This window comes from Sarcophilus harrisii, chromosome X, assembly GCF_902635505.1.
Source record: "Sarcophilus harrisii chromosome X, mSarHar1.11, whole genome shotgun sequence".
NCBI classification, from domain to species: Eukaryota; Metazoa; Chordata; class Mammalia; order Dasyuromorphia; family Dasyuridae; genus Sarcophilus; species Sarcophilus harrisii.
The window spans coordinates 10164736-10178357 of record NC_045432.1 but is presented as its reverse complement, the minus strand read 5'-3'; the positions used below and the strand labels follow the sequence as shown (position 1 = coordinate 10178357).

Genomic DNA, 13622 nt, shown 5'->3' with positions numbered 1-13622 from the left:
TTCATAATTGGAAGACTTGAGTCTGAATCTTATAGTACTTGTGTAACCTTGTGCTTTTCTGGGTTTAAGGGGGGACTGGAATAGACGAGCAAGGTTTATTCTACCTGTAAGCCTAAAAATCCTTTGATGTTGCTCACAGAATCATAGAAAGCGTTCAAGGCCAAAGTATAACTCTCAGGGAGAAGAGACTCACTCAAGGTCACATGGGGGGGGGGAGGACCTTTTACTACCAAATGAAATCCAGAGAGCAGTTTCTATATTTCTCCCTTTATATGATGAGCACTGCTGTCCAGGGATGCCTCTATTTCCTGCAGCATCAGCTTGGCTCCACCTCCTGAAAAATGGGCAGAAGACCCAGTGTTTCATGTGGAACAATGTAGCCAAGAGCTAGGCTCTGCAGAATGTAGCTTCAGATCCTATTCTGAACAGGGAAGGACAACTTGAAGGGTTCCCTGACCAAATGGTCACTGGATAGACAGGTTTCTTTGAATTTAGTTTGTGGCACTGGCATCTAACTTCTGCCTTCTGAGACTGAGTTGTATCCCCCCTGACTCCTAAACCCTTTAAAAGATGAGTCCCTGAGCAATGCAAGAAAGAAGGAAGGATGGTGGCTCAGTATATTAAGCACCTACTATGTATAAGGTACTCATGCTGGGAACAGACAAAAAACACAAATCCCTACCCTCAAGGACTTTACACTCTATTGAAGTTGGAGAACATAGGTTCAAATTCTACCTCTGATGCTTTACTACTTGTGTAATCTTGAAGGGGTTGGAGAAGATGACCTCCAGAATTTTTTCCAGCTCAAAATCGACAATGCAATGATACCTGGAGGAAGCAAGAAAGGTCTCATGTAAGAGAAAGGGCTGGAGCTAAGTTTTGAAGGAAATTGGAGATTCTAAGAAGTGGAAAGAATCACATTAATGCACATGTTCCAGGCACCATGCTAAGTGTTGGGGTTACAAAGAAAAGCCAAAGTCTTTGTTCTTATAGGGAGCTCATAATATAATAGGGGAGATGATTCAAATCCCACTAGATCCATCAAAATATAGACAGGATAAATCAGAGATAATAAGGAGAAGAGGCAGTTAGGTCGTACTACAGTGAATAAAGCATCAGGCCTGGAGTCAGGAAGACACTTCTGAGTAAATCACTTAACTTGGCTTAGTTTTCTCATCTATAAAACAAGCTGGAAAAGGAAATGATGAATGATTCAGTATCTCTGCCAGAGAAACCCCAAATGGGATTACAGTAGCAGACACAAGACAGGACACTAGAATGAAGAGGGACTGGATTCGATTTCCTATAAAACCTGGGATTTTAGATAGGGCATAAAGAAAGTCAAGGAAGTCAGGAGGCAAAGGGACATGCGAAGCAGCTAGAGAAAATGCCCAGAAAATCAGGAAATGGCAAATTCTGAGGAACAGTCAGGAGACTACTGACACCAGACCACAGAGTATACGGAAAGTATAAAAAAAAAAGTGGAAAAGGAAGAAAGGGTGAGATTCTGAAGGCCAATGAATGCGAAACAGGATTTCATATTGGATTTTGGAGGTAAAAAGGAAACGTTGAAGTTCATAGAATGGGGAAAAGGGTGACAAGTTCAAAACTATGCTTTAGGAAAATCAATTAAATGGCGAGAGGGAGAATGGATTGGAATGGGGACAGATGTGGGGCAAGGAAGCCAACCAGAAGGCTATTGCAATAATCCAAGTGAAAGGTAGTGAAAAAACACTCTCCACATCTAAAAGACAGACTGTGAAGTTAGAGATGAGAGATGGAATATTGTATGTGACAAACAGCAAGCAGATCAATTTGGCTAGAGAATAGAATTCTGTAATAAGCCTTGAAAGGTAGGCTGCAGTCAGGTTGTCTTTATATGTCTAAGGAGCTGGTATTTGATCAGAAGAAACTGGGAGCCATCAAAGCTGCTTAACCACACCTTTGCTTTAGGAATATCACTTTGGCAACTGTTTGGAAGATGGACGACATAGAAAAGAAATTGGGGACAAGGAAACTGATGAAAATGTGGCAATAGTCCAGGCAAAAGGTGGTAAGGTTTAGAATTAGAGTTCTGGCTATCATGGAAAGAAAAGGGTCAGAGAGTAGAGATATGATGGAGTTAAAAGCCAACAAAATTTGAAAAATAATTAGATATGGGAGGGGGAAGGTCAATTTGGAATCAAGGCTGACTCTACAACAAGCTTTTAAACCTGGGTGACTAGAAAGAGTTTGAGGGGGAAAATAGTTTTATTTAGGACATACTGAATTTGGAGCTGATTTGGGAGATCCGGTTTGAAATATCTAAAAGGCAATTGGCAGCTAGATAGTATAGTGGATAAATAACTGGCCTTGAATTCAGGAACATCTAAGTTCAAACCCAGCCTCAGACATTTAACACTGCCTAACTGTGTGACCCTGGACAAGTCACTTAACCTTAATTGCCTCACCAAAAAAGCAGCAAAAACAACAACAAAAAAATCAAACCCAACAACCAAAAGACAATTGGTGATGTAAGAATGGAACTTGTGAGAAAGAGTAGGCCAAATCTGCAAGTTGTTTACACAGAAATGGTAACTGAATCTATGGGAGTTAATTAAGTTATGAAGAGAGTAAAGGGAGAAAAAAAGCGTCTAGGAAGGAAGTTGGGGGGGGGCGCTACAGTATGGGAGATGATCTAGCAAGGGAAACTAAAAACTGGCAGTGTGTGTCCAGGAGGGACCAGTCAACAGTACCAAATGCCACAGGGAGGTCAAGAGGTCAAGAAGGATGACAATTGAGAAAAAGGCTGTTGGCTTTGGTAATTAGAAGATGACCAGTTATTTTGGAAAGAGTAATTTCTACTGAGTGATAAGAAAACAATCCATTTACAATCCAGAGACCTCAATTCAAATCCCTCCAGATCCATCACTTAGTAGCTAGAGGTTCTTCTATCTTGAATTCTAACATGAATATTCTTTGCTTCTAATCATAATACATGATCTCTGCTTTTAAGGAGCTTAGAAAAACAACCACAATTCAATACAGTCTGCTAACTTCATCAACAGGTAGCAGAAAGTACCGTGCATTCAGCTGGAAAGGATCACAGAAACTATAGGCAAGGAACTAGGAAAGAGAGAGGTGGCATTGGTGTTAAAGGATGGGCAGTGGAGATGGGAGGCAGGAACTGTGTCGTTCTCCCATTTTTCAATCACATGAAGTTAGGGCACAAGTGGCTGAATAGGAAAAAATTCTGTTGTAGGCCTAGGACACAGAAAGCACTTTAACACTTTAATTAATGTGTGTAGCCAAGGTATTTGTTGTGACCCAAGATCACACTCTAACTCTGTTTCCTCATCTGTAAATTGAGGATGTTAGTTTAGGTGACTTTTAAAGTACCTTCCAGCTCTAAATCCTAAAATGTTTGTTGAAAAAAATCAACCATGCCCTTATAAATCAGGAGTGATCTAACTAGAACAAAACATTGCCCAAACATGGGTCAAGTTCATTCTGAAACTTGTCTCTGTTTTAAGTCTCTGAGTATACATTATCTAAAACTGAAATGCCTGGTCTAGGGAGGGGGAAAATAGAGTGGTCTTTGAGGAGCATGCTGATTAGTCAGATCCCAGGAGCTCACATGATTGCACCAGCTATTTTTCATGTTCAGATCTCCACTCTGTTCTTCCTTTTTGGTGCTGTAACAACTCACAGGAAGCCACTGCTCTGAGGAGCCAAATCAGCCATTGGTGAAGCATTCTAATATCTTGTACTCAAATGCATTCTTCATCCTTCCCCGCCCCAGTTGTGACTCAGTGTCTGGAATAGATCAAAAGCCCTTGTGATTCTTAGAGCCCTAAAGCAATATTAACAGTTAGCTTTCAGGGCTGGCTCAGCGGGGGTTTAATCGAAAAACAAATCGCCCCTTTCCTCTCTCAACACACAGCTAAAATGCTGATTGAAATAACTGTGACAGAGACACCTAGTAGGAGAGGACAGAGATGGAATTCAGACAGCCTGCACATTATGAAGTGTTTACTAGATCTAAATGTAGGGCTCAGTTTAGAAGAAAATGTGCACAATACATTGTGCAAAGTGTGCAGATAGTAGGCGTATTTCCCCCAAAATATAAATGTGATTAAATGCTCTATTTCACAAGCTCTCCATCCACAGCACTCGAAGAAATAAAGCCCATTAATGGCTTAGCATTAAGCAAGCTGTGGGTTACATTAGCCCCATTGTGTACATCTTAGGCCAGTAGACTAAGGTTTCATTGTCAATAGAAGTGGTGATTCCTTTACCTTGGACACTTTTGGAGGGCCCCTCTTCAACTTCCTTCTTCTCTTCTTAGAGTTCTAGTCTTCTTGCATGATGTTCTAGTCATCTGTAAATAAAATGCTAGAGATGGAAGCCATGGAACCTGGAAAGGGTCTTAGGGACATGGAATGTCAATGCTAGAAGGGACTTTAGAACACAGAATACTGGGAAGAGAATCCTTCATATGAAATAATTGGTGGGAAACACTAACTACAGAGTCTTCATCCACTTTGCTGTGCCTTTCTTATTATTAATGGATTAAAAAAATCCAGATGATGATTTATTTGCCTGATATTGTTTTTATATATTTAATCAGTTTGAGAAGTAAGTCAAGTTGATGATGTCAATCCTTACTCTTCATAAACCCACCATAGAGTACTAGGTTCTCTAAAAGGGCAAACCTCCCCCCCTTGGAACAAAGCATTGGAGTTTTATGTTCAACTATGTCAAGTTGCACCTGGTTACTTGTCTTTCAACTCCACAGTGAAGAAGCAATATTCTGGGTCAAGAGCAAAGTCATCTGAAATCATCACCTTTCTTGGATGACTTCTTATAAAGCATATCCACAACCCAAAGTATCTAAGAGTAAATAGCAGGCATGAATCCATCAGACTCATAGGGAATTGATGACATGCCAAATTAAAGCTGGAGAAGAGAGCCTCGTGTCTCTACTTTGTAAGGATTAGTACCAAAGGGAAGGAAAGACGCCCCAACAAAACAGGACTTAAAATGACTATCGTTGGTTTGCACTTGACTTTAATTTTGCAATCCTGAGATAATCAATTTTACATCTGACAAATGAACAAAGACAAAAGCAGCACTGAAAATTTCATAAAAGCAGGTTTCTTCAGTTTTGGCACAGTTATATAAGAAGAGTTCTTCTGGGGAGGAGAAGATTACTACATTCTACAGGAAGGAAAAATATAATTTGACAGGTTATATAACATTCGAAGATCCAGGAGAATTCTTGGTTTGTATAGAAATGATTATCATTCTCTGCTGGTAAAACTGTTCGAACGAGTATCCTCTGCCACAAAAGAGAAAGGATAGGCAGTTCAACAAAGTGTCTTGTGAAATGGCTCCTCTCTGGCTTTTTGGCCTTGCTGTTCGTCATCGTTCCAGAAAACACCTTGGAATCCTCTGATGCCTCTGTTTGGTAAATAACTAGGGGTGCCAAGTGAGTTTGGAGATTACATTTCATTTAAAATATTGATAATTAGTTTAAAAGCTTCATCTATTTTAAAACACTATTATTTAGGAGACGAAATAAAATCAAGTTTAAAATAATTTTTAAAAAATCAAAAAGGATGAGAACACAAATACTACTTGAGACATTATTGCTTTAAGTTGTTTATATTAAATTCCCAAGCTGAACTGACCTTAGTTTAAAATATTTGGGAATTCAAAGTCCCATGCTGGAGTATAACAGTGTAATATTCTCAACATCTACAATACTTTGTACATATACAAAATGAAGTAGTTTAAATATTTCTGTCTCAAGCAGAAGCAAATGCTAATCTAAAGCTACAATACATCCCCAGTGTGGAAAAAAAAACAACAGACCAAGAGTTTGTCATCTGAGTCAACACTTACAGCCTGCAGAAAGGGTAAGAGAATGCCATGTGTTTAAAATCGAAGGGTGGTTCTGTCACCAAACCAAGTCTAATAAGAAGGGAAAGGATAATATAAATGTGTAAAGAGTTTATGAAGTATAATCTGCAGGGCAAACTCCCAATCCACGAGGGTTGTATAACAGGTAGAAAGCAATAGCTTGGAGCTGCTCTCAGCCAAGATGTGGTGTTCATGTTGTGTGGTTCAGCTAATAAACCAAGACTAGATCTAAGGGGATCCCTTCTGAAATACACACACCAGTGATGTTCAGAATGCCAGCACTCACCGAGAACACTAAGGTATGAAATGAGCCTCAATTCCCCTGTGAGGTAGGTCTGGATTTGTTATCCTACAAGGACATGAGGTACAAAGGAATGAAGTCACTAGTCCAACATAACTCAGCAGAGTCCTGACTTCCGCTAGAAACGACTTGCATTTGGATATTTAATCATTTGACTTTCCATGTCTTCAGAGCATCCTTCCCATAGATCTACAGGATGTGGCTCTTTAAAAAAGTAAGCCAGGTGTTCAGATGTGAAATTCTTACCCTATAAAATGTCCAAGTGGGGCTTCCCTCCCACCACCATCTGCCTCTGTCCTCATAGTTGATATTCTTGCCTGGACAGTAGTTAGCAGCTGTGCATTCAGATCCCACAGATTCAAAAAAGTCTGGGTTCCCCAGGGTCTTAGCCCCTCCCTGGTGATGAGGCCCCTCTAGAAGTTCTATTAGTGCTTATCACTAAGGAGAGGCCCAGGTTAAGGGGGAGGGAAGTAAGGAGTCAGTCTCCTCGGTAACTAAATATGCAGCAGCCACTATATACTCAAGTCATCATCAAATATCTATCTACTCAGTATCTACTAAGTGTGAGGCATTGAGAACTAAAGCTATAAGTAGCAGAATTAGGGAGGACTGAGGTGGTGGTTCTTACTGTTTTTCCTCTAGGGTAAGAATTCAGCATAAAATGTTCCACTCCAGAATTTCCCACGATCTGGGGAACTGGAACCAACAAAATAGGAAATGCATGCTCAGTCAGGAGCAGAAAACTAGGGAGAAAAACATAAAAATTACCTTCCCTTTCATTAGCAGAGCACAGATGCCAACAGTTGCTCCCTTCTCTGTAGAGATGAAGCCTGACAATCCAGCCAAGCTGCGCACAGTCATTGATAAAGGCCAAAAGGCCATCTGAGGCCTGCCTTCAGGGGAGTTTTGCATCTGAAACTTAAATGAATTTTAAAATAGTCCCACAGGTCAAAGTGCTCCAATTAACCAGCTGAGGTGAAGTTCTGCCTCCCTGACCCCACCCAAGCAGGTTAATGCAGTAAACAGCGTTTTATAATTTTAAGCTCAAGTAGGGCTATTTTTTTAAGTGGCTTTTTTACTTATAAACAAAATAAAACTGTTAAGAACTGGAAAAAAATAAAAACTATTTTCATACACTTACAAATGTTACAGCCTTTTTCATTAAGGGAAAAAAATCCCACTCTGAGCTTAAAAAAATTTTCAAACATGGCTCAGTAGAAATGGCAAAGGTGCTGATCACAACAGTGGGAGTTATTGCTTGAAGTGAGGTGATGTATCCAAAAGTGATCTGTCAGGAGTCACTTGTACAAGGCTCAATTTTCCAAGTCTTCTCTTTCTTCCAAAAGAATATGGAAATGTTATTTTTCCATGCTTAAAAATTAGCACGAAAACTGATTTATGGGGCAACATGGAAATGAAACTTCCTTGAGTGGAGGGTAAAGTATTAGTGAACTGCCAATATTTTCTGATACTAGTATTCACCACATGATTGAATTTTCCCCTCAAAAAAACCTCTCAAAGAACAAACCTAAAACAAGAAAACAATAACCTAGTCAGATGGTTTATAGTTATTTGAAAAGGGTGATATTTTTAGTCTATTTGTATATAGTCTTATCAAACAATTTGTTTTGCTTCTCCCTCTGCCCCCAACTTAGCCTAACATCTTTATTCAAGGTAGACAGGGAAAGTTTTCCAATTTGTAATACTCCACTAATGAACCCTTATGATTGCAATCATAATCTAACAGGGAGAAGAGAATGGGAGAAGAAGGCAAGACCACCGGGCCAGGAGAATTATAACCATGGAATGAATATCCAAACTGAAACATAACCTAGTGTACCAAACTGGCCACCCAGGGCTGGAGAGGAGGGGAAGAGAGGGACAAGGCTATCCACCGTCCATCAAGTGTCCATAAAGATAAGAATCTCATAGAATAGGGAAACAGCCTTGACTATTTCAAAATGGGGAAAAGGTGTCCAAAGGAGAAAGGAGAGAGGGGCTTGGAAAAAAGGGAAATGTGACAGGAAGGCAAGAAGAAAAGGTAGGACAGATGAACCTGGGAAAGGACAAATATATGCAATCCTCAATTCAGCCCCACCTTTTACAAAACATGTGACAAACACAAAGAACAGATCCGGGGAGAATCAATGAGAGCTGAGTTCTCATTCACTCTGGAGAAGCAACGAGCAGCCACAGCACTCCGTGACATTATCAATCTATAAGCCGTCATGACAATGTCATTGAAAAGAAAAGAAAATCTCCCAAATGCTCAACTATACCTAACTGTCTGAAGAAAACCCATTTAAAAATATAGGCAAACACACAAGTGAGATAAAGAAAACTGGGTGGCTAATGTGTGGATAACTTAAGAAAATGAGATAAGCTCATGAGTCAATTGTAATACAATGGACAGCAGCATTAGAAATACTTTTATAAAGTATCAAAGTCGTTTTGTACAATGAACTCTTTAAGTGCTAGTACAAGACTCTGTATCCCACATTCACCCTTCTATGCAGTGGTCTTCCCTCACCCTGGGGAACTTTTGTTCCTGGTTATCTATACATATGTGTTTCATGAAAACAATTCCAAACTTGCTGTCATCCTTCAGAAAAAACCTGGGGGGGGGGGGGAGAGATGAATGGGTAATAATAATGGTAGCCGAAGCGACTGCCAAAATTTCAATTCCTCAAGGAAAATGAGATTTGTGAGGTTAACACTCAAAAGCTATTAATATATTAATGAGAACCAAACATTAGACTGGAAACTGATTTTTGGGATTCAAATGTCACGGTCTAAAAAAGCATCATTTGGATGATGGGAGTTTTCCTAACTTCCATAGGGAACTGAAACATGGGAGGTGAATGAATCTGATTTTAGGCAAACATGTAATTATTAGCAGGCACACATAAATATATTAATTTTTTTGTTTGCTTTTTGCTTTTTTTGGAAGGAGGGGAAGAGAATGAAGCTGAAAGTAAAGGCAGGAGGATACCTGAATGAAACATTTATAATATAACATCAGGTGGATGCAAAAATCTTGGCCTTTTATGGTCTTTAAAGGGCTCTTCTGGCCACTATTATGAATACCAGGAATCAAATAATGCTGCTCATCCTAGATGGTCATGCTTTCTCACTGTGTGTTTCCCTAGCATGCCTATTAACCTGATCTGAGCCTCCCAATACTTAATTTTTAAACTTCAGGGGAATTGGGGAAAAGGGTTCCTTCCTCTTACATTTAACCATGGCACAAGTACAGCCCAACTGAGTACTCTTACATGATAAATGTAGAAGCTACAAAAAGCTTGAGCTAAATATATGCCAAAAATAATTTTCTCATTTCTAGTTTGGGTAAGTTTGAAAAAAAATACCCTTATACAAGATTTGGGATCCTCAATCAGTTCTGATTCAGCTGCTGTCTAATCTAGCACCCAAAGTCCAGAGTGGAGTGGTCAATGGTTCCCAATGGTGCCTACCCAACTCCCCCAGATACTGTTATGAGGCACCTCATGTAGAGGGCAGGACCTGGAGAGGCAGGGACATTACTGATGTCATCTGGAGATGGGAAATTTGTGTGGAAAGAAAGGAAAGCAAGCTAGAAGGGGCTGCAAAATGTCCTGGATGGTACAGGGACACATGTATGTTCTGTGTGTAGCAGCGCGCGCGCAAGTGTATGTATCTGTGTATATGTGTGTAACTATGTAGCCCAATCTTTCCCAATTTTTTTTCAGAAACAGTGCAGACCATCAGTACAGTTATGCATTTTAAGTCTACTTATTACAACTGACAATTTAGAACGCCACCTGAACAATCCCAAGACAATTTGTTATCACTTGTCCATAAGCTGGCATGTAGAGGTTGTACAATCAAGAGGATGCTTACAAATGTCATTCATAACTTACAAATCTATGCAAGACTCATTGGCAATGCAGTAAAAGCAGTTTGACATTCTGGAAACCATGGCATATCACAGTTTAAGATTAAGCAAAGAGGCAATATTTACAAGTCCTAAGTTAGGGTTTAAATAGCCAGCTCACTAACATAGGTGATATTTTGCAAAGTGCAGGACCAAACCAGTGCTATTGATTGCATGCCCTTTGCAAGCAGGGTCGAGTAAAATGAGTTCTAGTTTCCAAAAGCTCCAAAAGCTTTACAGATGTAAAGGTTTACAGGAACATAGAGCTTTGAAAGAATGTCCTTGATAAATGAAACATACCGAGAAAGAGACAAGGGGTATATAAATTAAAAGGTAGCATGCTCAAAATAAGCTCTGTTTGTTTTAAATCAGCACTAATGTTAGATGTTTAAGTGAAAACTATTGTTCATGTTAAAAAACTCTGAGTGCAAAACACAAATCTCATTTAACAAGGGGGAAAATGTGCAAATTGCTTTCTTTTTAAACCAACAAAAATAACTGAGTAAGGAGACTATTCTAGCTAGCATTATAACATTCTGAACACAACAAAATAGACCATCTCCTTTCCAAAATCGTCTAACAAGGCACTAAGGGTAGAAAATGACAGATAATGTGAAAATGATCAGATTATGATGCTTTAGTCAGGTCGGAATATGGGATACTTTGGTAGGAATTCTATTAGGATAACCTGCAAAACAACCAAAAAAAAAGAACAGAGTGACAAAATGATTTCCATGTAAACATTGACATCTCTCCTCACTTGTTGTGGGAGCATACTCTGGACTCAGTTATAAATACAACGCAAACCCAAGTCTATTTGAAAGTCTCCTAAATGAGTTTGACTCTGAATAGTAAAATCAATGATCACCAATTAAGTTAAATGTGGCCCAGTGGGCAAGGATGCAGAATCAAATCATCCCTCTCCTCCTCCTGTCTCTCCTGATCACAGTTTTCTCACCTGTAAAATGAGGGGGTTGGGTGGACTAGATGGTTTCTCAGGCCCCTCACAACACTAACACTTGGTAATTCTGTCAATACTAAAAACGAGGGAGGGAGCTCTATTCCAACAAGGGAAAAAAACCTTCCTTCTACAGGGAAAACTGGTTTGTTGAATATGGGTCTTTTCTTAAATAAAGATTCAAATGGACTGATCCCAGATCTGAACAGGAAGTGTGACAAGGCAATAACAAAGCACAAAATACTGGACTAGAGAGTTGTTTATACCACGATCCCAGGTGAAATCATCCTACGGTGAATCATGGGAAAAAGAGGGAGAGGGAGAGATTACAGAATTCTTAAGAGCTGGAAGGAACTTCAGAGACCAGGTAGCACAGGGATTTTTAATCTGAGGTAATTGAGCTTTTTCCCCTAATATTGTGAATATTGCAGTCCAAAGAATCAATTTGCTTTGTAATTCCACGTATTTTATTTTATGCATGTAAAACCTGGATTCTGAGAAGGGGTCCACAAAAAAAAAAAAAGGTTCAGAATTCCTTCTAACCCAACATCCAAATTTTACAGAAGAGGGAACTGGTGGGGCCCACACATGTAAAATGTTCAAGGTAACATTAGCTAGCAATTGCATGACGAGCATCAAAACCCAGGGACTTCAGACTTCGTGGCTAGTGATCCTTTGGTTCTTCACCACACCTTTTCATAATTCAACTGAAAAGTTCTCATAAAAAACAAATTTTTATTAAGATATCCACTGATGAAAGAAAGAAAGCAATTTGCTGTTCTAGACATAAGAAATATAGTAGTCAAAAGATAGTGAAATGGTTATTCCATCGCTATATAACTGACACTGGAGCTTCTCAGGCTGACCATATGTGAAGATGGATCAGTGCTTTATGAATTAAGAACACTTAAGACCATCTTCAAGTCAAAACCACAATTTCCAATCTGTTTTCCTTTTAATCAAAGCTAGATGGCCAGAAGACAGGGCCCCCTCCACAAAGCCTCCAAGTCTGATTGGTATTTTTTACCATGAAATGGCATGTTTTCACAAGATGCCATTCCCAAATTCTGTGTCATGCAACAGCAGCTGTTGCCATCACATTGACTTTGTTGCTATGGCTAATGAATGTTTCACAGGAGGATTAAACTGGTGTGCTATTGTTTGGACCAGTAGAGAGAACAACTGGTTGTAGCTTTCAGGATAATTATATTATCCATAATCTATAATGTTTACAGTAAGCAGACCAAAGTCAAAGTAAAACAATAATCTCTGCTGAACTGAACATTTTAGAATGGACACCCTCCAAACAATGGGAAGAGGCATATTTTCATACATACTTACATATTCCACCATATTATTACTTTCACATTTCCTTTTACTCAACTTCCAGTGCAGACCAAGCTGTAAAGATAAAGTTGGTTAAAGGTGGTATCAGTTTCCTTTTACAGAGATTTGGCCACCTCTCTGCTCAACAATCTTCAGGAGCCTCTTAGTCCTTCCTAAGTAAAGTGAAAACTCCTCTCTACCCAGCTTACAGAGTCCTCCATGATATGGACTTCTACCTTTCTTTTCTTACCTTGCTCTATTGTCCTCCTCATACTCTTCACTCATGCTACAATGAGCTACTGGCCATCCCACAAATGTACTCTCCTGTCCGTGCAGCTATTCTCTTGTTAACCAAAACATCCACAAACCATTGAATTCCTCCCCATCCATTCCAATGCAACTCAAATGACCTCCCTTCTAGGCAAAAGGAGCACTGTTAAGCGTTTACTATGTTCCAGGCACTGGGTCAAGCACTTAGGTTTAAAAAACACAAAAAGCCACAGACCCTGGCCTCAAAGAGCTCTTGGTCCAATGGAGGAGACTGCATGAAAACAATCATGTGCATACAAGATAAAAGGGAAGAAACTAATAGTGAGGAAGAGTGGGAAATGTTGACTGCAAAGTTGGGCTCAGAGAATCAGAAGTCAGGAGGAGACCATTCTGAGTGTGAGGGCAGCCAGAATAAAGACACAAACAGAAGAGATAGAATACCATGTTTGAGGACAGCAAGAAGGCCAATGTAGCTGGGCTGTACAGTAAATAGAGGAGAGTAAAGGATAAGAAATCTGGCAAGGTAGCAAGGGGCTAGATTGTGAAGGGTTTTGAGTGTCAAATGGAGGTAAGAGAGAGCCTTTAGAATCTATGGGGGAAGGGTTCACATGATGAAATCTACATTTTAAGAAAATTATAAAAGGCTGAAACTATGAAAAGGTACACTTGAATCAGACAACCAAGCACTTAAGGCTAATTACTTATTCAATAGGAGACAATGACTATTAGCATATGTTTGGAAAAATGGCTCTTCTCACCACTGGGGTCTTAAGATAATCGTAGGCAAGGATCAGAGGGTGGGGTGAGACAAGCCAGAATCACTTGGCAGCAGGACGAGAAGAAGAAAGGTGGAGATTCTGGACTCCAGAATCGAGAAGAGATCTTTGGCTAAACTGGCAGTTTGCCTGCTTCTTTCCCTTCTCCCCCTGAAGACCAAGGACTTTTACTTA

The 13622-nt window shown here is 39.7% G+C and overlaps 1 protein-coding gene across 4 annotated transcripts in view; it reads right to left on the bottom strand.

The window, feature by feature from the left end:
* Nucleotides 1-3170: 3170 nt before the first annotated feature.
* CHIC1 (cysteine rich hydrophobic domain 1) overlaps nucleotides 3171-13622 on the bottom strand; it is a 54429-nt gene continuing 43977 nt past the window's right edge. Inside the window, exons 5-7 of one of the 4 annotated variants that reach the window (XM_031944737.1) lie at nucleotides 12418-12477; nucleotides 4278-4360; nucleotides 3171-3795 (exon numbers count right to left, since the gene is read on the bottom strand). In XM_031944737.1, the coding sequence (XP_031800597.1) occupies nucleotides 4304-4360; nucleotides 12418-12477 (117 nt within the window). In that variant the 3' untranslated portion in view covers nucleotides 3171-3795; nucleotides 4278-4303. Of the gene's footprint in view, nucleotides 3796-4277; nucleotides 4361-5032; nucleotides 12478-13622 lie in introns of those variants that run through there. The other 3 variants (XM_031944738.1, XM_003774752.3, XM_023506909.2) reach the window with 3 other exon arrangements.